This window comes from Ochlerotatus camptorhynchus, unplaced genomic scaffold, assembly GCF_037179485.1.
Source record: "Ochlerotatus camptorhynchus isolate MF236.1 unplaced genomic scaffold, CSIRO-AGI_Acam_v1.1 ptg000304l, whole genome shotgun sequence".
Classification (NCBI taxonomy): domain Eukaryota; kingdom Metazoa; phylum Arthropoda; class Insecta; order Diptera; family Culicidae; genus Ochlerotatus; species Ochlerotatus camptorhynchus.
This window is the reverse complement of record NW_027040792.1, coordinates 242,479-266,174: the sequence shown is the minus strand read 5'-3', so window position 1 is coordinate 266,174 and position 23,696 is coordinate 242,479. Positions and strand designations below refer to the sequence as shown.

The 23,696-nt window shown below is 42.5% G+C and overlaps 1 protein-coding gene across 1 annotated transcript in view; it reads right to left on the bottom strand.

Moving 5' to 3' along the window:
- LOC135707113 (FACT complex subunit spt16-like) overlaps nucleotides 1-6,346 on the bottom strand; it is a 47,423-nt gene extending 41,077 nt beyond the window's left edge. Inside the window, exon 1 of the mRNA XM_065228844.1 lies at nucleotides 6,246-6,346. Within this exon, the coding sequence (XP_065084916.1) occupies nucleotides 6,246-6,346 (101 nt within the window). The remainder of the gene's footprint in view (nucleotides 1-6,245) is intronic.
- Nucleotides 6,347-23,696: the final 17,350 nt, after the last annotated feature.

Sequence of the window (23,696 nt, the reverse complement as noted above, 5' to 3'; positions counted from 1 at the left end):
CGAGATTCAGCAGAATTCCACGCGGGATTCAGTAGAATCCCAATTCGAGTCCAAAGATCGTTCAACGCAAGACTTCTAGGTTATTCATGTTCGAACTATTTTCACTGCAAATCATGGGCGTTTCCAGAGCACCAAGGTTTAGTCCTGAGGACTTTCAGAATTTATCCATGATTTACGCAAGCAAAATCTAGAAATCTAGCGGAAGTCTACAAGATTTTTAGAGGTAAATGTTATCTCTTTTGGAAGGAATGCTCAGGACTTCCAATTGAAGCCCACAGGACTTGTAGAGAAAGTTCACAACTTCCAAATGGTGCTCAAATGACTTCGAGTGGAAGTTCATAGGGGACTTGTAGGGGAAACCTTCAGGTCTTCCAGAGGATGTCTGCAAAACTAAATAGAGGGAATTTCGGAACACTTTCGAGAAGTTCTGCAAACTTCCGCGAATTTTTCTGTGAACTTCAGAGATGGTTTGCAAACTTTCGGGAATTTCTGCGAACTTTTGGAAGTTTCTGACAACTTCAAAGAATGTCTAAGAATGTCAGGGAAGTTTTACGAAATTAAGACAATTTTTGCGAACTTCAGGACATTTCGGCAATCTTTCGAGAATTTCAGCAAACTTCAAATAATTTCTACAAATTTTAGGGCAGTTTTACGAGCTTCAAGAAAGTTCTATGTGATTAGGAGAATTGCTGTGAATTGCAGAGACGTTCTACGAAATTCTGAGAAGTTCTGCGAGCTTCGAAGAATTTCAACGAATTTCGGGGCATTTCTGCGTATTTCAGGGAAATTCTACAAACTGCAGAGAATTTATGCAAACTTCAGAAAATTTCTGCAAATTTTGTGAACTTCAGAGTGTTCTACATACATTCGGGAATTTCTGCGAACTTTTTTGTAAATTTCTTCAAACTTTAATGAAACTCTATATTTTAGGGAAATTTTTTTCTCTTTTATTTGTTTTCCGTCGATCTTGCTGCTCCTACACCTGGACCCTACCTATCAACCCAGCAACTCATGGACCAGGGACCAACGGCTTTACTATCTCTTCCGAAGGAAAGCGTGATCAGAGATTTTATGCCTCAGAATTTCAGGGAACTTCTACGAAATTAAGATAAGTTCAGCAAACTTCAGGGAATTTCGGAAATCCTTCGAGAAGTTTTGCAAACTGCCGCGAAATTATGCAAACTTCAGTGAAGTTCTGCGACCTGTAGATAAGATCAACGAGATTTAGAAAGTTTCTGCGAGCCTTTTTGTGAACGCGAACTTCAGAGAATTTCTGCAAATTTCATAGGATTTTTGCGGTTTTTGGATGTCCTGTAAATTTTTGGGAATTTATGCGAACTTTAGGAAATTTATTCCAAGAATTTATATGAACCTCAAAAAAATTTCAGAGATTTAGAGAATCTCTGCACACTTTAAATGACTTCTGCATTTTTCAAGAAAGTTTTGCGAACTGCAGAGAAGTATTACGAAATTTAAAAGACTTCAGCGAGCTTCAAGGGGTTTCTGCAAATGTTAAAGAATTTCTGTGAACGTCAGAGATTTTTTGTGAATTTTAGGGAAGTCCTGTGAACTGCAGAAAAGTTCTACGAAATTTTAAGAATTTCTGTGAACGAAGAATATGTGCCAATTTCAAATATTTTTTTAAAACTTCAAGGCGTCATCCACAAATTATGTAACGGATTATGGAGGATGGGATGTCTCATCATCTATAACAGTTTCTTACAATGAGAGGGGGAGGTGGATGCACAGCGGTCCAGAACTGTGAAAGACGGTCAAAACTAGCAGCATTGAAGGAGAGCTGTTCCTCAAAATCTCCAATCACCAGAGGTAAACTTCAGCGTCATCTAACTACCGAAAAACCCTTTGCATCGAAAGCACCGAAACGCTTTTCCGCCTTCCGGAATGAGTAATGTAATTACCCTTCGTTCCGTCCCACCTTGCACCTTCCGGGACCGACACACTTGCCGTCGGTCGTAGCGGAGGAGGACGGAGTCACCAGCCAGAATCATGACCAAATAAGGTTCACAACAAAGGAGCATCACATCATTACGCCACCCCTCCCCCCTCTTCCGCCACTCTCCTTTCCGCTTGCGTGTCGGGATTACGTAATGTTTGTGTTCATTTTCACCATCGTCACACCATATACAACTTACATTTTTTTTTTCGTCCAGGTTCTTTCTTATGTACCAAGAATCGCTTGGGCGTTCTTCTTCGTTGCCTACCTTCTGGAGCGTCGTCATGTGGCGATATCCAGCGATAGGAACCACCATATCATTTGTAACAGATTGTACAACTAGCAGGGATAGAGAGAGAGAGAGAGTGGTTTCCTCTCGGGTAAGGAATTTTCCATCTCCGGGGTTAGTTAGTGTCTTTGTGTCGAAAAATCAAAATTTTCCAACCGAGCCAAAATCGACAACGTTCAAGGAGGGTGAATTGCTACAAAACCGGTGTGTGTTTTTATAGTTGCTACCCGAGAATAGGAGGTGGTTTCCCGTTCCGACACTCTTTTCTAATTATAAATTCATTTTCCATTTGCCGCGGGGTGAAGTACCCCCGCTGCTGCTGTTCCGTCGCCAACCCGAAGGGAGGTTGTTACAGTTATTCGAAATTGTTCGAACCCGCGCGCGTGTTAATAGAACCGACCTGAGGAGGGAGTTTGTTTTTGCCCCTATATCTTGACTGGAAATCAATACTTCCCACGGCATTTTTACGGATTCGGGTGTCCAATAAATATATCCCAAGAAGCGCCTTCGGTGTGTTGGATACGTACCTGAGAAAGAGAAAAGCAAGAAACGCAAATTAGTACACATTGAATCATCGCTTCGGCTGGATGGATGTAGAAGATGAGGAGGATCATCGAAGGGCGAAAGAGTTAAATTTTCGCGTCAGACTGTTTCTTCTTCGCTAGAAAGCATTAATTAAAATTTGGTGACCTACTTCAACCCTCCACGCTCGCTCGGGGTTCAGCTTTCTCCGGACGGACATTGGCATTGGCACCGCCCAGGCAACTTGGTTCTTCCATTACAATTTTCCACATCACCCACCCTTCGGAACTTTTCCCCAAGGACCTCGCAACAACTGCAGCAGGTTTCCCCCTTCCCCATCAACAAAAAAAAGAAGGGAAATTTATTAAAAAGGACCACGTCAACCCACTTGTTCTAGTGCCGCAGCGAGCGAAAGAGAGCTAAAAAAAAAGTCTTCCCAAACCACCCACCCCATACCATCCCAGCACAACCCGCCAACATGATGAAGCAACAGCGGAGAGTGTGGGATGATGAACGGATGGCAGTAGTATGGTGAAACAAAAAAAAAAATGGAAATCGATTTTTCTTTTTTTTTGCACTCTACACAAATACATGCATACCGACTTACTTGACTACCGAACAGCCGGGAGACGACGGGGGACAACAGGGAGTGGGAGGACGGCGGCGACGACGACGACATCGTCGTCGTACACCCTACCATCTACCATATCGCGTTATCGAGAGTTGTTGGGCCGCTGAAAAGACAAACACGGGTGCCTTTGTTGGCGGAAAGCAATGTGTCATACTCGGCTAACAGGTTGTTCTGGAACTGATTTTGAACGACCAGAGTGTTCAAAGTTCTTAAATGCCACCAAGATTGATTGCATTGGACTCAGAGTGAGTGGAACGCTCGCTGTCTGTTGAACCGAACAGCGAACTATTTTCACAAAGGGCTGTTCTAAACCTAGGTGGACCGTTTTTGAGACGTTTGCATAGGCCACCGAGCCCCCCTTGCCACATCACACCACCTATGATCGAGTTGTTGTTGACACCATTCAGACTCGGCACCGACGATGACGACAACCCTCTGGAATTGATCCCACGATTTTCTGTTCTGTACGCACGCTGAATACAGATATAGCTTGTACATGAAGGTCAAGTGCACACTAGCACCGCGTAGTGAGTACATTCTGAACTACTGTCCACCAACCATAAGGCCTTGATCCACCGAACAACTTTGGCTAAGGCAGAAACCTTCTATATGTCCAGGATGACGGGACATTCCATGTTGGAACCAATTAAGCTAAATCCCATATGCTACGTGGACGGTCCGTAGTATGCGCATGTATGGACAAATAGCTGTACATTAGTATGCATAGTGAGCTAGTCCAGAATGTAGCATTCTGTGGGCCTTTATCACCTGAACAACATTCTCGAAGATACCATCTTCTTAAACAGTCAGGATGTTAAGATATTGCAGCATATGCAGGAAGATCAGCACCACGTACTGAGAGAATTCTGAACTAATCTGTATAACATCCGGAAGACCTTGGTCACCTGAAAACTCACTAACTCACCAAATCAATCCATGATAGATGTTCAATGATGCAGATTCATATACAGTGAACTCTCTACAACTCGATATTGAAGGGACCATCGAGTTATAGAATAACAATCCCACCCGAAATCGCTATCACAGTAGCCATGGAATAAATGTTTACTATGGTTCTGTAATTCGATATCAAGCTAGTGGACATCTAGTTGACTGTACTATGACAGCCATTTCATAGCAAAATGATGTAGTGGTTCTCTGAATTTCGTCAAAACTGGTAGTTTTGATCCTTATCGCAAAATGTTAGATCCGTATTTTTTTTTATTTTGTCATTAGGGTGACCATTTCCATGTTAGGGTGGTCCAAAAAATCAATATTTTTTCAAAAATGACTTTTTGAAAAATATCACAACTTTGGAACCGATTTCAAAGATCAAAATATCAAATAAAAGGTACTTTTTCTAAAATATAGAATGATGTAAAAAATTGGGCTTTGATTGTATTTTTTTATGGTTTTATGGTTTGTAGATAGAAGCCACAATATGTTTTTATAATTTTTCCTTGAAAATTTAGGCTTTTTTACACAACATATCAACAAATCAGCCATGCATTTTTTTTTTCGTTTTTGAGTTATCAGTTTTTTGAAGGTATCAAGTTTTGGGGTTTCACTCAATACTCCTATATGACTAGACTACCATACGTCTCCAGCGATTTATAGCGACAGTAACATGGTCACGACCTTTCATTCGATATTTTGATCTTTGAAATCGGCGCATTGGTTAAAAAGTTATGAATTTAAAAAAAAAAAAGTCATTTTTGAAAAATAATTGATTTTTTGGGCCACCCTAACATGGAAATGGTCACCCTAAAGACATCAGGAAAAAATATGATCTAATATTTTGCGATAAGAAAAAAACTACCCATTTTTACGTTTTGCTATGGAATGCCTGATATGGGTGTCAAACTTCAAGATTTTGCAAGCGAATGCCGATGATAGATTTTGCAGGTCCTCAGCGTGCCAAAGTTACACTGAAGCAGGTTCTGCGTTCCCCAGGGGAAGTGACCAATATGGGACATGACCGGTACCATATCAGAATGGGTGTCAAACTTCAAGATTTTGCAAGCCAATGTCAATGGTAGATTTAACAGTTCCTCAACTTGCCATGGTTACCCTGAAGCAGGTTCTGAGTTCCCCGTGGGAAGTGGTCAATTTCGAACATTACCTGTACCATATCAATATGGGTGTCAAACTTCAAGATTTTGCAAGCCAATGCCAATGGTAGCATTTCAATGTCCACAGCTTGCCATGATTACCCTGCCCTAGCAGCACACTTGTCACTGAACAATCGTGGTTACTTGTGTGCAACCCATTCCAGTCACAATCAAGTTGCAGCAACTTATTTCGATGGAAGTGTGCTGCTTGGGTGGAAAAGGTTCTGAATGCCGCGGGGGAAGTGGCCAATTCCGAACATGACCAGAACCATATCAATATGGGTGTCAAACTTCAAGATTTTGCAAACCAATGCCAATGGTAATGTTTTCATGTCCACAGCTTGCCATGGTTACCCTGAAGCAGGTTCTGCGTTCCCCAGGGGAAGTGGACAATTTCAAACATGACCGGTACTATAGCAATATGGATGTCAAACTTCAAGATTTTGCAAATGCCGATGGTAGATTTTGCAAGTCCTCAGCTTGCCATGGTTACCCTGAAGCAAGCTCTGCGTTCCCCGGGGGAAGTGGCCAATTTAGGACATGACCGATACCGTATCAATATGGGTGTCAAACTTCAAGATTTTGCGAGTCAATACCGATGGTAGATTTTTCAAATCCAAGTTTGCCATGGTTACCTTGGAGCAGGTTCTGAATGCTCCGGGGGAAGTGGCCAATATGGGACATGACTGGAACCATATCAATATGGGTGTCAAACTTCAAGATTTTGCGAGTCAATACCGATGGTAGATTTTGCAGGTCCTCAGCTTGCCATGGTTACTCTGGAGCAGGTTCTGCGTTCCCCGGGGGAAGTGACCAATTTCGAACATGACCGGTACCATATCAATATGGGTGTCAAACTTCAAGATTTTGCAAGCCAATGTCAATGGTAGATTTTGCAAGACCTCAGCTTGCCATGGTTACCCTAAAGCAGGTTCTGAGTGCCTCGTGGGAAGTGGCCAATTTCGAACATTATCGGTACCATATCAATATGCGTGTCAAACTTCAAGATTTTGAAAGTCAATGCCAATGGTAGCATTTTCATGTCCTCAGCTTGCCATGATTACTCTGGAGCAGGTTCTGAGTGCCCCGGGGGAAGTGGCCAATTCCGAACATGACCGGTACCATATCAATATGGGTGTCAAACTTCGAAATTTTGCGAGTCACTACCGATGGTAGATTTTTCAAATCCAAGTTTGCCATGGTTACCCTGGAGCAGGTTCTGCTTTCCCCAGGGGAAGTGGCCAATATGGGACATGACCGGTACCATATCAGTATGGGTGTCAAACTTCAAGATTTTGCAAGCCAATGTCAATGGTAGATTTAACAGTTCCTCAACTTGCCATGGTTACCCTGAAGCAGGTTCTGAGTGCCCCGTGGGAAGTGGTCAATTTCGAACATGACCGGTACCATATCAATATGGGTGTCAAACTTCAAGATTTTGCAAGCCAATGCCAATGGTAGCATTTCAATGTCCACAGCTTGCCATGATTACCCTGGAGCAGGTTCTGAATGCCGCGGGGGAAGTGGCCAATTCCGAACATGACCAGAACCATATCAACATGGGTGTCAAACTTCAAGATTTTGCAAGCCAATGCCAATGGTGGATATTGCAGGTCCTCAGCTTGCCATGGTTACCCTGAAGCAGGTTCAGAATGCTCCGGGGGAAGTGGCCAATTTGGAACATGACCGGAACCATATCAATATGGGTGTCAAACTTCAAGATTTTGCAAGCCAATGCCGATGATAGATTTTGCAGGTCCTCAGCGTGCCAAGGTTACACTGAAGCAGGTTCTACGTTCCCCAGGGGAAGTGGCCAATATGGGACATGACCGGTACCATATCAGTATGGGTGTCAAACTTCAAGACTTTGTAAGCCAATGCCAATGGTAGTGTTTTCATGTCCACAGCTTGCCATGGTTACCCTGGAGCATGTTCTGAGTGCCCCGTGGGAAGCGGCCAATTTAGGACATGACCGGTACCATATCAATATGGGTGTCAAACTTCAAGATTTTGCAAGCCAATGCCAATGGTAGCATTTTCATGTCCACAGCTTGCCATGATTACCCTGGAGCAGGTTCTGAGTTCCCCAGGGGAAGTGGCCAATATGGGACATGACTGGAACCATATCAATATGCGTGTTAAACTTCAAGATTTTGCAAGCCAATGCCAATGGTAGCATTTTCATGCTTACAGCTTGCCATGATTACCCTAGAGCAGGTTCTGAGTGCCCCGGGGGAAGTGGCCAATTTAGGACATGACTGGTATGGGGGTCAAACTTCAAGATTTTGTAAACCAATGTCAATGGTAGTGTTTTCATGTCCACAGCTTGCCATGGTTACCCTAGAGCAGGTTCTGAGTACGCCGGGAGAAGTGGACAATTTCGAACATGACCGGTACCATGTTAGTATGAATGGTAATAATATGAAAATTGCGGAAACTTCAGGGAAGACTTCAAAGCTGGTCCATTAGCTTCAGGAAATAGACGGGAGCTTTTTAAAAGTTTTGAGAAACTCAGGGAAGTCTTGAGAACTTTATGAATATTTTAATAATTTAAGGGAAGCATTGGAAACTTCATCAAAGGCTAAACTGAGCCTCGAGAAATTCAGTGTAAATTTTAAAACTGCATTAATTATTTACTTGTAACTTCAGGAAAATAACAGGAATCTTAAATAAGTTCTGGAAATTTTAGAAAAATAAATAGAACTCTAGTGAAATTTAGAAAATTTTAGCAAAACTTGAGGAGCTTCACAGAAGTCCACACAACTGCAGTGAAGTTTAAGAAATTCTAGGGAAAACTTGAAGAGCTTCAGGAATGTTCTAAAATCTTCGAGAACTCCAGAGAAGTTTAATGATGATTATGCGAAATCATTTTAATTGAAGTTCCGTAAACTGCATGGCAGTATCAAGTGCTGCGGAACCATCAGGGAAGATTATGGCAGTTCCATTAATTTCAGGAAAATTAAAATACATAAAGTTTTAGAAGTTCCCAGTTTTTTCAGGAAGTTCAGATAATTTCAGAGAAGTTTGTAAAACATCAGAAAAACTTCAGGAATTTTACAAAAGTTTCAAGAACTTCTAGGAAGTACAGTACCAAAATCATCAGGAGAATCGCAAGAGCTAGAGAGAAATTTTAGAATCATCGGGAAGATCAAAGAACCTCAGAGCAATATTGTTAACTACAGCAAAATTGCAGATATTTTACAGAAGTTTAGAGCTTCAGAAACAGAAGTTTCGCAATAATTCAGAAGTTTTGAAAATTCCACAAAAATGACGGAAGTTTTAGGAAAGATCCATGAACATTAGGAAAATTTTGGAAACTTCAGGGAAGTTGAAGCTGGTCCATTAGCTTCAGGAAATAGGCGGAAGCTCTTTAAAAATTTTGAGAAATTCAGGGAAGTCTCGAGAACTTTAGGAAAGTTTATTCAGCTGCTTTAATAACATGAAAGTATCTAAAACGTCGTGAAAGGCTAGACTGAGCCTCGAGAACTTCAGTGTAAATTTTAAAACTGCATTAATTATTTCCTTATAATTCAGGAAAATAACAGGAACCTTAAAGAAGTTCTGGGAATTTTAAGAAAATACATAGAACTTTAGTGAAATTTAGAATTTTTGAGCAAAACTTGAGGAACTTCACAGAAGTCCACACAACTGCAGTGAAGTTTAGGAATTTCTTGGAAAAACTTGGAGAACTTTAGAAAGTTGGAAGAACTCCAGAGAAGTTTTATGATGGTTGTAAGGAATCATTTCAATTGAAGTTCGGTAAACTTCATGGCAGTTTCAAGTATTCCGGAAACATCGGAGAAGATTTTTGTAGTTTCAATAATTTAAGGAAAATTAAAATACATACAAATTTTTCCAGGAAGTTCAGAGAACTTCAGAGAAGTTTGTGAAACATCAGAAAAACTTCTGGAATTTTACAAAAGTTTAAAAATATTCATGGAAGTACAGTACCATAAACATCATGAAAATCTTAAGAGCTAGAGAGAAATTTTAGGATAATCGGAAAGATCAAAGAACCTCAGAGCAATATTGTTAACTTCAGCAAAATTACAGATATCTTACAGAAGTTTAGAAAGCTTCAGGAACAGAAGTTTCACAATACTCCAGGAAGTTCTGAAAATTACACGAAAATAACGGAAGCTTGGTAACGATCCATGGACACTAGGAAAATTGAGGAAACTTCAGGGAAGACTTCAAAGCTGGTCCACTAGCTTCAGGAAATAGGCGGGAGCTTTTTAAAAATTCTGAGAAATTCAGGGAAGTCTAGAGAACTTTATGAAGGTTAAGTGAACTGTTTCAATAACTTCAGGGAAGCATTGAAAATGTCATGACAACTAGACTCTAGATTCGATATATTAAAAAAAAAATAATCGGAAGCTTCTGCAAATCAAATTTTAAAACTGCATTAATTATTTCTTTTTATCTTCTAGAAAATAACAGGAAGTTCTGGGAAGTATAAAACTTGAAGAACTTAACAGAAGTCCATAAAAAATGCAGTGCAGTTTAGGAAATTCTAGGAAAACTATGAAAGTTCTTACAATTTCGAGAGAATGGTGATTATGCAGAAACATTTAAAATGAATTTCCGTGAACATCATAGCAGGAAACATCAGTGGTGATGATTGTAGTTCCATTAATTTCTGGAAAATTAAGAGACGTACATTTTGCTCGACATTTTGAGAAGTACTACAGAGAAATTCCAAGATCACCAGAGAAGATCAAAGAACCTTAGAGCAATATTATTAACTACACCGAAATTGCAGATATTTTACAGAAGTTTAGAGAGCTTCAGGAAGTTCTGAAAATTTAATTTAGCGAACTTGAAAGAGTTTAAATGAAGTCCCGTGAGCATCAAACTATTCAAAAATTTCAGGAAAATTTCAGGAGCATGTTGGAAGATCACAGGTCATCAAAGCAATTCCATTATCTATAGGAAAATTGTGGGAACTTTTAAGAAATACTGAAGACTTCAGGGAACTCTAGAGAATTTTAGGGAAGTCCAAAGAACTTCAAGAACTTCCAAAAGTTGAAAAAAAAATTAGCGAAAATGTAGAGATCTTTATGAAAGTAAGGTGAAATTGAAGGCATTTCCAAGATCTTCAGGAACATTTTAGAGACCATTTTTGATTGAAAGCTTATCAAACATAAGATTAAAAATCCAAAAATTTTCATTCACTGTGTATTTTTTTCTGAAAAGACAAACTAGTTGCCTCCAACTTAGCCTAAGACATCATTTCGATTAGATGAGCCGTTTTCGTGCTATGATTTATTGTTAAATATCGAATACGCCATTTTGAAAACAAAGTCGGGAGTCAAAATGGCCGAACTTCAGCACAAACTTGGTTAATTACCCCTAGCGAACAATTAGGCGAAGTGTCAAGGAATTCGGAGAGGGAAAACTGACACCGATTCGTCAGTTGGCGTGGAAATGCTCTCCTGGATTAGATCGGCGGAAAGTTCTGAAGAATGTCAGACGAATCTTCTAGAGTAAGCCGGAAGGATTTTCAGAAGCAGTTAGAAGAAACTTCTAGGAGAAGCCGGAATAATCTATCGGAAGAAAGTCAGAAGCCAGATACTGCCAGGTGATACAGGGAAAAATTCTGGGCGATGCCGGGAGCGACTTTGGAAAGAAATCAAGAGAATCTTCCAGGGGAAGTTGGCAGAAAATTCCGGGGGGAAGTCAACAGAATCTACCAAGAGTACACGGAATAATCTTCTGGACGAAGCGACAAAAACTTTCGAAGCAAGTTGGAAAAACTTTGCAGGGGAAACCAGACGGACGAAGGACATAAAAAAAAAGTTCCTGGCAAGTCGGAATTCCAGCTGAAGTTCAACAAGAGTCCGATAAATCTATCTGTTCCATGGATAAAACTATTTTCCGAATACCTGGAATTCCCGGGAAGAGCAATCAGCTGTTTCCGATTCCCTGGTAGCCAAAAAAAAGAAGACTGGAACAAGGAAACTGGACTGAATCCTTGTGCTTGTCAAGTCTCCAAGAATCTGCGGTCAGGGTCCTTTGGAATCCTGATGACCTCAGATTTTATCATGGAAGTTTTCACCGGACTTACCTTTGAAATTAGTTCGATGTGAATGCTGACTTTCAGTAGCAGCTCAGTTCCACCAGTCAACAAAGCATTTTCCTGTGAACAAACCCAGTCAATTCACAAACACAATTTTCGTTAGCAAATTCGCCTCTCACCACAGCTACCAAGTTCCTATCACTGGAAAATCATTCCCGGAGCCCTTCCACTTGGAAAAAGGTAACCGAGTCGAAATTGGAATGTGTCCTTTCTACCCGTCTCCCACTCCATCGGTACTCCGCTGGTTATTTAGGGTAGTCCTGCTCTATCAATCCCGGCAGGCAGGCAGGCCGAGGTCTCGCCGAAAAGTTCGAGAAATTTCGTTCACATAAATACGGGCAACCTGCTCGATGATGGTGGCAGAGTACCGACTGAGTACTACCATTCCTGGGAGCTTTCGCCAGGGTTGGCAAAAGTGCGTACTTCAACCGGAGGCGGCAGCTCCGTAGGCCTCATCCTTTTCCAACTCCGCGCCCGGTTGACGGTGGTGCGGTTGGATCTCCTCGGCCGAATGCGGATGAAAATGTGTAACGGTTTTATGTATATTTCATCTGCAGCATCATCCTCTTCCTCCTCATCCACCACCTGCAGCCAGTGCAGACCGAATAGAGGAAGGAGGTATCCTCGCAGCCAACGGAGAAAGGAATCCCCAGCAGGAGGTTTGAGTGTGTATTTTGTGTTATATATAGATGTGCGGGAGATAGGTAGGTAAGGATTCGGCTTTCGCTGCCGTTTTCGCTGCAGAGCTGTGGGTGGGCGGCGAGAATCGTACATGTGAAAATTTTCATCATTTCCATCTCCGCTCAACCAACCCCTGTGAAAGGCTGCAACAACAACAACAACAACAGGCAGGCATAGCAACAAAAACCGAATGTAGAGAAAATCGCAATATTGATTTTAATCATCTATACTAGCTGCTTCCCTTCGGGAGAGCTGTGCAGGGCTTTGCTGTAGATGGGGATGTATGAATTTGTGTACAGAAGCCGACCGAAGGCGGATCCAACTTCGTTCAAGGACCGATTTAGCGAACCGTAAGTTTAGGTATCCAATCAATTGTCACACACACGAAACTCACACGACTCCCCCCGTTACTTGCCTCATTTTCCTCTGCTCCGGTATCCAAAATTTTGCATCACCCCAAAGACAAAGAAAACTGCCATCGGACCTACTAATTCTCCAGCACTCGACTTTTACTGCACACAAGACGCACACCACCGACCGACACTGTTGTGCATCTTGCCCGATCCCGAGTCCCGATAGTCAACGTTGTCGTCCTGGCCGTCATCAGTCACCCACCGCGGTCGTGTGCCGTCAGGAGGTCAGAACTGTGCGATGGCAAAAAGCGGCACAACAGGGACCAAAATCGGCCAAAGCGCGCGCGAGATTCTGCTAGAAGCTGTTAGCGATGACACATACACTTCCAGCGGAGAGGGAGAGAGAGAGCGAGCGTGGGATTCGAATAAGAATGGCTTGTTGTAAAGTATGATGGGACTTCCGGAAGCACCCACTACAAGCCGAGGTTATCCTAGTCTGATGGGGATGGTGACATGTGCGTGCTGCTAGCGTGCGAGGGTTGAGCGAATGCGACAGGGCTGGTTGTGTTGATGGTGATTCGAGAGATTAGGCTATGGGAATTCTGTATGGCGAGGATTAAGTGGTAATGGTTCCGCAATTGTTTCACATCAGGTTTGAGGTATTCTGCGATGTGCTCATTAGGGTGGGTCAAGTTTGTATGATGGATCACAACCCCTGTTCCTCTCTGTTCTTCCGATGTGTCACATTTGAACCAATTTGGTTATGATTTGGATTTGAGGGAAATGTTGTATGGGAAAATGTATGGGAAATGAAATGAATTAATAGGTTCATTTCATTTCCCATACATTTTCCCATACAACATTTAAAATTCTCCCGCAAATGCAAATCATAACCAAATTGGTTGCTTGCCAAAAAATCAAACATTACTCAAAAATCACCGAATCATGGTAATAGATTGGAAACCCTAATAAACAAATACCATAAACGTACTGTATCCCGGATGGGTAAACTATCTCACAAATGGTTTGGATGATACCCCCAACACGTCGTTAAGCTCTCTTTTATGGTTATTTTTATTAGGGAACACTATGCACAACAAATTTGTCGATCACATGAGAATAATGTGACATGAATTGTTCCACTGGCTTTTCATTCACATAATTAAAAATTTAAATCTTCCGGAATTATAAGTCAATGCATGCAGCATCTATTCGACTAATTTGAAATTTATCTAAAGTAGCTTCTCTCCTGCAATCCGGTAAGTAGCTTCCATCTCAACTGGATTTACATCCAGTTTTTTTTGGCAACCGTGTTTACCTCAGCGTCCCCACAAAGGTCACAGGTTAGGAGATTTTGTTAGTAGGTTGGACTCGTTGGATCAGGATTCGCCTTGATAAGTGATCCTGATGGCTGATAGGTAAATAAAGCGAACTTATCAACTCAGTAATGTACAGTGGCTTTAAGTCAAACCCACGATCTTCTGCTCGGTAAGCAAAAATGGTTGGACTAGACAACCGAGCCCCTTACATTACAACAAACCATCAAGGGTACGTCATATTTTACCGAGAAATCCACTTTTTGTCCGCAGTTTCAGCCAAGAACTATCCCCTTAGCGATTGTCCATGGTTATTTTGCTTAACGACGTGTTCATTGTATCATCCAAACCATTTGTGGAATAGTTCAATCATTTGTGTTATCGTTGAGGTATGGTATTTTTTTAGGGCCCCCTTTCTACCTTGTAATATTTTACATCAAATATTTCAATATGATTTGAATGGTCTGTACATGACTTGTTCATGCTTACGTAAGATATTTCTCAGATACTCACTGCCATGTAAAGAAATATAAGACAATTTCAAACAACTCGTCCTCCCCTAAGTGCAGGCGTGATTATTAAGTGGCACCTTACTTCACTTCAAATTGTTGTAAAACAAGAAGTCGAAAAACAAAAGTCGAATGTAAGTTAGAGGGGCAAATTGTCTAATGGACAAAAGGTCTCTACGGAAAAAAATACCGAATAAAAGCAGAGCTCCGGCGTCGGTGAAAACATATTCTAACTCCTTCTCCGACCCAAACTCGTCTAAAATATATTTGCCGACTTCATCTCCGACTCCATCATGTCCGACTTCATCACCTCCGACTCCATAATCTCCGACTAAATCATCTCCGACTCCATCATCTCATCTCCGACACCATCATCTCCAACTCCATCATCTCCGACTCCATCATCTCCGACTACAACATCTCCGACTACAATATCTCCGACTCCAAAATCTCCGACTCCATCATCTCCGAATGCATAATCTACGACTCCATCATCTCCGACTCCATCATCTCCGACTCTATCATCTCCTACTACAACATCTCGGACTCCAGCATGTCCGACTCCATCATCTAAGAATCCATCATCTTCAACCCCATCATCTCCGACTCCATCATCTCCAACTCCATCATCTCCGATTCCATCATCTCCGACTCCATCATCTCAAACTAAATTATCTCCGACTCCATCATCTCCAGCTTTATCATCTCCGACTCCATCATCTCCGACTCCATCATCTCTGACTCCATCATCTCTGACTCCATCATCTCCGACTCCATCATCTCCTACTCCATCTTGTTCGACTCCATCATCACCGACTCCATCATCTCTGACTCCATCATCTCCGACTCCATCATCTCCGACTACATCATCTCCGGCTGCATCATCTCCGACTCCATCATCTCCGACTACATCATCTCCGACTAAAACATCTCCGATTCAATCATCTCCGACTCCATCATGTACGACTCCATCATCTCCGACTACAACATCTCCGACTCCATTATCTCCGACTCCATCATCTCCGACTCCATCATATCCGACTCCATCATCTCCGACTCCATCATCTCCGACAACATCATCTCCGACTGCATTATCTCCGACTTCATCATCTCTGACTCCATCATCTCCGACTCCATCATATCCTACTCCATCATGTTCGACTCCATCATCTCCGACTACAACATCTCCGAATCCATTATCTCCGACTCCATCATCTCCGACTCCATCATGTTCGACTCCATCATCTCCGACTCCATCATCTCCGACTCTATCATCTCCGACTCCATCATCTCCGACTCCATCATCTCTGACTCCATCATCTCTGATTCCATCATCTCCGACTCCATCATCTCCTACTCCATCATGTTCGACTTCATCATCACCGACTCCATCATCTCTGACTCCATCATCTCCGACTCCATCATCTCTGACTCCATCATCTCCGACTCCATCATCTCCGACTACATCATCTCCGACTACATCATCTCCGACTAAAACATCTCCGACTCCATCATGTACGACTCCATCATCTCCGACTCCATCATTTCCGATTCCATCATCTCCGACTCTATCATCTCCGACTCCATCATCTCTGACTCTATCATCTCCGACTCCATCATCTCCGACTCCATCATCTCCGACTCCATCATCTCTGACTCCATCATCTCCAACTCCATCATCTCCGACTCCATCATCTCCGACTCCATCATCTCCGACTCTATCATCTCCGACTCCATCATCTCCGACTCCATCATCTCCGACTCCATCATCTCCGACTCCATCATCTCCGACTCCATCATCTCCGACTCTATCATCTCCGACTCCATCATCTCTGACTCCATCATCTCTGACTCCATCATCTACGACTCCATCATCTCCGACTCTATCATCTCCGACTCCATCATCTCCGACTCCATCATCTCCGACTCCATCATCTCTGACTCCATCATCTCCAACTCCATCATCTCCGACTCCATCATCTCCGACTCCATCATCTCCGACTCTATCATCTCCGACTCCATCATCTCCGACTCCATCATCTCCGACTCCATCATCTCCGACTCTATCATCTCCGACTCCATCATCTCTGACTCCATCATCTCTGACTCCATCATCTACGACTCCATCATGTTCGACTCCATCATCACCGACTCCATCATCTCTGACTCCATCATCTCCGACTCCATCATCTCCGACTACATCATCTCCGACTGCATTATCTTCGACTCCATCATCTCCGACTACATCATCTCCGACTAAAACATCTCCGACTCCATCATGTACGACTCCATCATCTCCGACTCCATCATCTCCGACTACAACATCTCCGACTCCATTATCTCCGACTCCATCATCTCCGACTCCATCATATCCGACTCCATCATCTCCGACTCCATCATGTTCGATTCCATCATCACCGACTCCATCATCTCCGACTTCATCATCTCCGACTCCATCATCTCCGACTCCATCATCTCCGACTCCAACATCTCAGACTCCATCATCTCCGACTCCATCATCTCTGACTCCATCATCTCCGACTCCATCATGTTCGATTCCATCATCACCGACTTCATCATCTCCGACTCCATCATCTCCGACTCCATCATCTCCGACTCCAACATCTCAGACTCCATCATCTCCGACTCCATCATCTCTGACTCCATCATCTCCGACTACATCATCTCTGACTGCATTATCTCCGAGTCCATCTTCTCCGACTACATCATCTCCGACTCAATCATGTACGACTCCATCATCTCCGACTCCATCATCTCCGACTCCATCATCTCCGACTCCATCATTTCCGACTCCATCATCTCCGACTGCATTATCTCTGACTCCATCATCTCTGACTCCATCATCTCCGACTCCATCATCTCCTACTCCATCATGTTCGACTTCATCATCACCGACTCCATCATCTACGACTCCATCATCTCCGACTCCATCATCTCCTATTACAACATCTCCGACTCCATTATCTCCGACTCCATCATCTCCGACTCCATCATCTCCGACTCTATCATCTCCGACTCCATCATCTCCGACTCCATCATCTCTGACTCCATCATCTCCCACTACATCATCTCTGACTGCATTATCTTCGACTCCATCATCTCCGACTACATCGTCTCCGACTACATCATCTCCGACTACATCATCTCCGACTCAATCATGTACGACTCCATCATCTCCGACTCCATCATTTCCGACTCCATCATCTCCGACTGCATTATCTCTGACTCCATCATCTCCGACTCCATCATCTCCGACTCCATCTCCGGAACTCCATATTTCCAATTGAGAGATTGGATTCATAAACCAAACGTGGTCCGTATCGAAAGTGGTGAATGGTCCAAGAAATTTCGTAATTCGTATTGAAGATGTACAATGAGACAATGACGAAAGCTAGAAAGATTCAAAGCAACCATCGGAGTGGTACTTTCAACTATCAACAATGGCGGAATGTCATGAAGACAATTGAGGTCAACCCAAACACCTCAAACTACGATTCGATCAAACAGTTTGGTGCAACCCACTGTATATGTGAAATTACATTCTGGGGGGATAGCTTCCAGACCTGACCAGTCAGGAAACAACCGAATCGGACCCTTGATCAGAACAACATGGCCAGAATTCAAGCTTGAAAGCTTTATGATCATGGTGGTGACCAAATTCAACGGATGATTTCTTAAACCATGAATCCAAGGTGAATGCCGACTACAAAACACTACTAGGACAAGCCATGACTCCTCAGCTTTATCGCGGTTATAAAGCATTATAGCAGTCTAAATCTTGGTCTACAGAGCCCTCGTAAAACCAAAATTGTTACTTGGGTTCACCCATCCGGGATACAGTTCGTTTACGACCAACTCTGATATTTGTTTATTAGAGAATCATCAATATGGCTCAAAAATGACTTCGGACTGAGACGCGCCAAAATGAATCTCCTAAATGTCGTAGAATCGTCAAAATACCTTCATAAAAGCGCCAAATATGGCATTAGAAGCGCCAAACTGACCTATAATGGCCTTCACTGAGCTTGCAGAAGTTTTCTGGAGTTCTTAAACAAATCTGTTTGTTGCAAAACTTCCAGAAGTTTGATAAAAACATTTCTGAAATTCACAGAACGTTTGCCTTTGTTCTGTAAATGTTTTCGAATTTATTCAAGTTAAAAAAAAATGTAAATGCCGAAGAAGTTGTGACGAGCCCGTTGAGGATCTGGTAATTCCATAGAAGTTTTCAAAATTTGTGGAAGCTCTTGAAATTGAAATTTTTGAAACACTTTTTAAGTCCTTGTTGCTGCAAACTTGGGAAATTTTAGATTTTTTCCTAAAATTATTGGAATTTTCCTAACGTTCTGGGAGGAAATTCCCTGGAGGGATAAACTTTGCTGAAGTTCATGGCAGATCTTTTCTTGAGCTCGTGGATGAACTTGGTCTAACTTCAGAAAAGTTCATCTCTGAAGTATTGAAAAGAAGTTCCCTGAAGTTCTGAGATGAACTCCCCTCATGTTCTGGGAAGAAATGCCCTCAAGTTCGGGGAAGAACTTTCCTCTTATTCTGGGATGAACTTCCCTCAAGTTCTGGGAAGAAAATACCTAAATTTTTCTGAAGTTTTATGAGGAAGCTCTTCGAACAGCACACTTGGTGCAAAACGGTTGAGGCAATTTAAAGTGGCTCCAATATACAATGAAAATGGGCGTCAAAAAACGTCTAACACCACCAAAAAAGCCTAGTTGGCACTATTGCCTAAGAAATCGTCAAAACGGTCGAGCTAACTACTGGCTTTTTGAAACGCCAAAAGCTCTAAAATTCCACGATGAAACAGCTCTAAGAAAGCAAAACACGCAGGTTCCATTAATTTTTGAAATCTGAAGTCTTGCTACTCACCTACGGACGCGACCCAGTTGTAGGACAAAAGATCGAAGGAGAAAAGGTCGAAAGACAAAAGGACAAAGGAACAAAAGGTCTAATTGAACATAAATAGACAAAAGGTCGAAGTGAACAAAAGGTATTCTTCTTCTACTTCTTTTTAATCCCGAAGATTGTTCCCCGTGCGCTTTCACGAATACACACTACATCTCTCGCTCCCGATGCTCTTGGTGTACCTCTTGACTCGCGATCCCCAACCGAGTCCTTCAGAACAAACATTAGAATTTACTTCGGAATGAAGTCGGAAAAATTCGCCAAACTGGCAGCACTGCTGCAATTTCCCTAGAAAACCGAGAAAGGCAGTTTTTTTTTTCTTAAATTGCAGTGACACGCACAGTTACTATTTTGACGTACGTCTGTGATTTCTATATGGGCGTACACTTTGTGAAAACCGAAAATGGAACATGTAACAAAATTATGAAAGATTTTGAACGTTAAAAACTCAGCTGCCCCTGGACCAATTTCAAACATTTTATTACCAATCGATCAGAAATATTTCTACTAATCTGTCAAATTTAAGATTTTATCATTTTTTCGAAATGTCACTATTGAAAATTGCACGAATGTGCAACTCTTGGTATGATAGTTAAAATTATCACCCATTGTTTGCGAAAAGCGATTTCCCTAACACAGATTTCAAAGTTAAATTCCATCCGGTCTCACCAAAAGGTGTTTATCCAATCACCGCGTGGTGAGTGGTGGTGTTCTTCAGTACACAACGAAAGCCTCCCCGCAAGCAACTAGCTATCAAGACTTGGTCTCAACCGCTTATCGGATTCAGATCCATTCACCGTGTGTGATGGTGTCCGGTCGTCGGCATCAGCGCGTGGTGTTCAACATTGTTCTCAAGTACACAACGAAAGGCTGCCTGCAAGCAGCGAGCTGCAACCCACATGAGCGTCCATAGAAGGAGGAAGAAGCCGCACCGCTATTGATGGGAATCAGTAGCTCTTCGTGAGTCGCTAGGGGCCATTTATGCCAAGCGCGTCACCCTCATTCCAAACAACATACTGCTCACCAGCCTCATATATGTTTAACACCCTTATAGCTCAGCATTACTCAACCATCACGAAAAAACGGTTTGGACATTTGTCAAGGCCATCAATCGGTCAGTTCCCATATCAAGAGAGAGCTGGAATTAGGGCGTAACAACTTTTGATGATGTCTTGAAAGTCAAGGCTCGCCCACGCAAATCAACATCTCCATCAGGTAGGGTAAGACTTCCCCTACCCGACGGTTATGTTGGTTTTGCGTGGGCGTGCCTTGAATTCCTAAAAAATATCGAGAGAAGTCATTGTTTACAAAAGCTCTTACGCCTAATTCCAGCTCTATCTAGATATGTTTAAATCTAACATACCATGTTCTTGAAAGCAACATTGTGGGTGCAATTTCAAAAAACAAAGCCGGTCGCGGCATTAAAGTGGTCTGATTTTGATCCAGAGATGATGGAAAATTGCACGACTGCAGTTGCACATTTGCTATGATAATTGAAATTATCACCGATTGCCTGCGAAAAGCGATTTCTCAAACACAGATTTCAAAGTTGAATTCCATACTGTCTCACCAAACGGTGTTTATTCAATCACCGCGTGGTGAATTGTGGTGTTCTCCAGTACACAACGAAAGGCTGCCTACATGCAGCAAACTAAACAATTATTCTCTAAAAAAAAAGGGTACATACCTACAAAAAGTTCAAAAATATAACTTGTTCTACGATTTTTTGTCAGTTTTCAAGTGTCCAAGGCTTCGAAAATTTCAAAAATTTGCATTTTTCAAAAGCTTTTTTTTTATTTTTGTTTTAAAAAATCGGGCAAGGTCATTTTGAGATATTTCTGATTCAAAAATGTGAATCATTGCACATAACAATTACGCAAAATTTCATACAAATCGGTCGGAAGGTCGATTCAAAACTTCATTTATTTTTTGCTATTTTGCCTGGAACTGCTCACTGCTCCCTTCGGCCTTTTGTCCCTTCGCCCTTTAGTCATAGATTCCGCGACCCATACATTAAGAAACGCTGCCATAGACGGTTTCTGTTCTTCTTCTGCAAGAAACCTCTTTCAGAAAGTCCTTAATTTTCAGGAACCAACCGAACACCAACCATCAGGCAGAACTGTCAAGAGACACTCGTCCGAGGAGGCACCCCCGCCCGCCCAAGTCTCTGCTCGTTTACGGTAGGTAGTAAAAAAGCCACAATATAACGGAAGACACACGCTTTCTCTCCGCCATTCCCTGTGTGCTGCTGCCGAACCGGAAGCAGCCTCACGTAAACCGCCTCAGGGGAACGGAAGGAAGGAAGGAAGGACGGAAGGAAGAACTCTGTGTACAGAGCTAGATTCCGTGAGTGCGTTCCCGCCGTTATCCAGCTAGCGAACGAAACCGAATGGCAGAGAGTGAGAGAACGCAAAAAAAAGCAACACGACGAGTGTTGCCGAACCCGAGCTGTACGCACGTGGTTGCGTTCGTTAACGTGCGAAGGCCTTGACATGATGGGAATGGGAACGGATGGACGGACGGACGGACGGCCGACGGAATCGGTTAGCATCCAACAGTCTTCTCATTGATCCTGCGCCGTTGTTGTCGTCGCCGTAAGGATTTCATGGCTTGATAAATGGGAAATACGAGGGAAGGAGCAGCAGATCCAATTTTCAAGTGCATCGGCATTTTTCAACGCCCGACAGGGATGCTTAGGCGAAAGTCGGTCTCTCACTCCGGTGAGAACCCGGTTTTCGTGGGAAACGGCAGCAGGGCTGCCAGTGTGGCGCAATCCTAATGTTTGTTCTGAAGGACTCTTTGGGATCGCGCACTGGTTGCACATCCTTTGACGACGAGTCAAGAGGGACACCACCAAGAGCATCGAGAGCGAGAGATGGAGTGTGTATTTGTGAAAGCGCACGGGGAACAATCTCCGGGACACAAAAAAGAAGAATAAGGGGATCGTTGAGAGTAAATAAATGGACAATTTTTTTCTTCTTCTAGGTTGGCTACTGTCGTCCTCCGTGACCGTGTGTAGACAGAACGGATGGATTCTGGGAAGCAAATGGGGTTGGCGAGGAGGAGGGAGGCATTCCCGTGCACGCGTATCAACTGGGTGGTTCGGAAAATCGATAGAAATGGGTTCGGGGTGTTGAATTTTGGTTGAAGGAATTTGGTGGATTTTTTTCCGCACTGTAATTCGATATGTCATGGCGGAGTAATCCTGCAGAGGGGCAAGAGGAACCGTCAACAGAACGATTTACTCAAACAGGCCATTACTCGAATCAAACAGCAACAAGGGTAAACAATCCATTATGTAATGCGTAATAAGGATCATTTCGGAACGGGGTTGAAAAAACGCAGTTTCCATTCTTTGTTCAAGCGCTCGTTGGTGGGTAGGGAAGGTAAAGGAGCACAGAGATATAGGGGTTGGGGGAATTTCTAAAGACGTAGAAAACAGCGAAACCGTAGGAAAGACAACTTCTCCGGTTATGCTCGTGGATATGCTGTTTTTCCCTAGCTTCAAGATATGGTTGTCCTTGATGTACCTACCCGGAGGGAGAGAGTGGCGATAAAGGCATCGTCGTTTGTCGATATGGTCCTGCATGCTTGTTGAGGAACAAGGCGTTAACTGTTTGCGAGAGGGGTTAACAAGATGGGAGTTTTATGATGCGCAATTTTTAGGTTGTGTTTGGGAATGCATTAATACCTGATGAAAAAAGAAACGCTGTTGAATCGAAATTCGTTTTAAATTTTTCGGGACGAGAAAAATCTAAAAATCGAAAGATAAGCCTTATAAATTTTCAATAAAAAAATAATTTGAAGATATCAAAAATGAATTAGAATTAAATTTTAACTGAATCTGATTGGAATTTGAATGGAATCTGAATAGAATTTGAATAGAATTTGAATTGAATTTGAGAAAAATCTCCTACCGGAATTTTTGTAGTCAGGATTTAAATTATCATGATATCTCAAAGTGAAGAATCGAAAATTTGTCGAAGTCTTTGTTCTTGAAAAATGTTAGATGGCCTGGATATACTTGGAAATCATTAAAAGAACTTCAATGAACAGTATACTTCAAAAGCAAGGTGACCAAATCTTGGTTACAAGTCTGAAGGAGCTCTGGGACAGGTTCATAAGACCCCGAAAAGACAAACCGAGAGAATGCCGTGGACATCCTAATGATGGCAGAGGACTCAGAAGCACTCAAAAGCAATCGTCCAAGGATTCGGACTTGAGTCAAAAACCACTAAACATTTCAGGACTTCGACATATGAATCAACAATCATTGTTCAGAGGACCACCTACGAAGCAGTCTGGACTTGCTTTCTCGC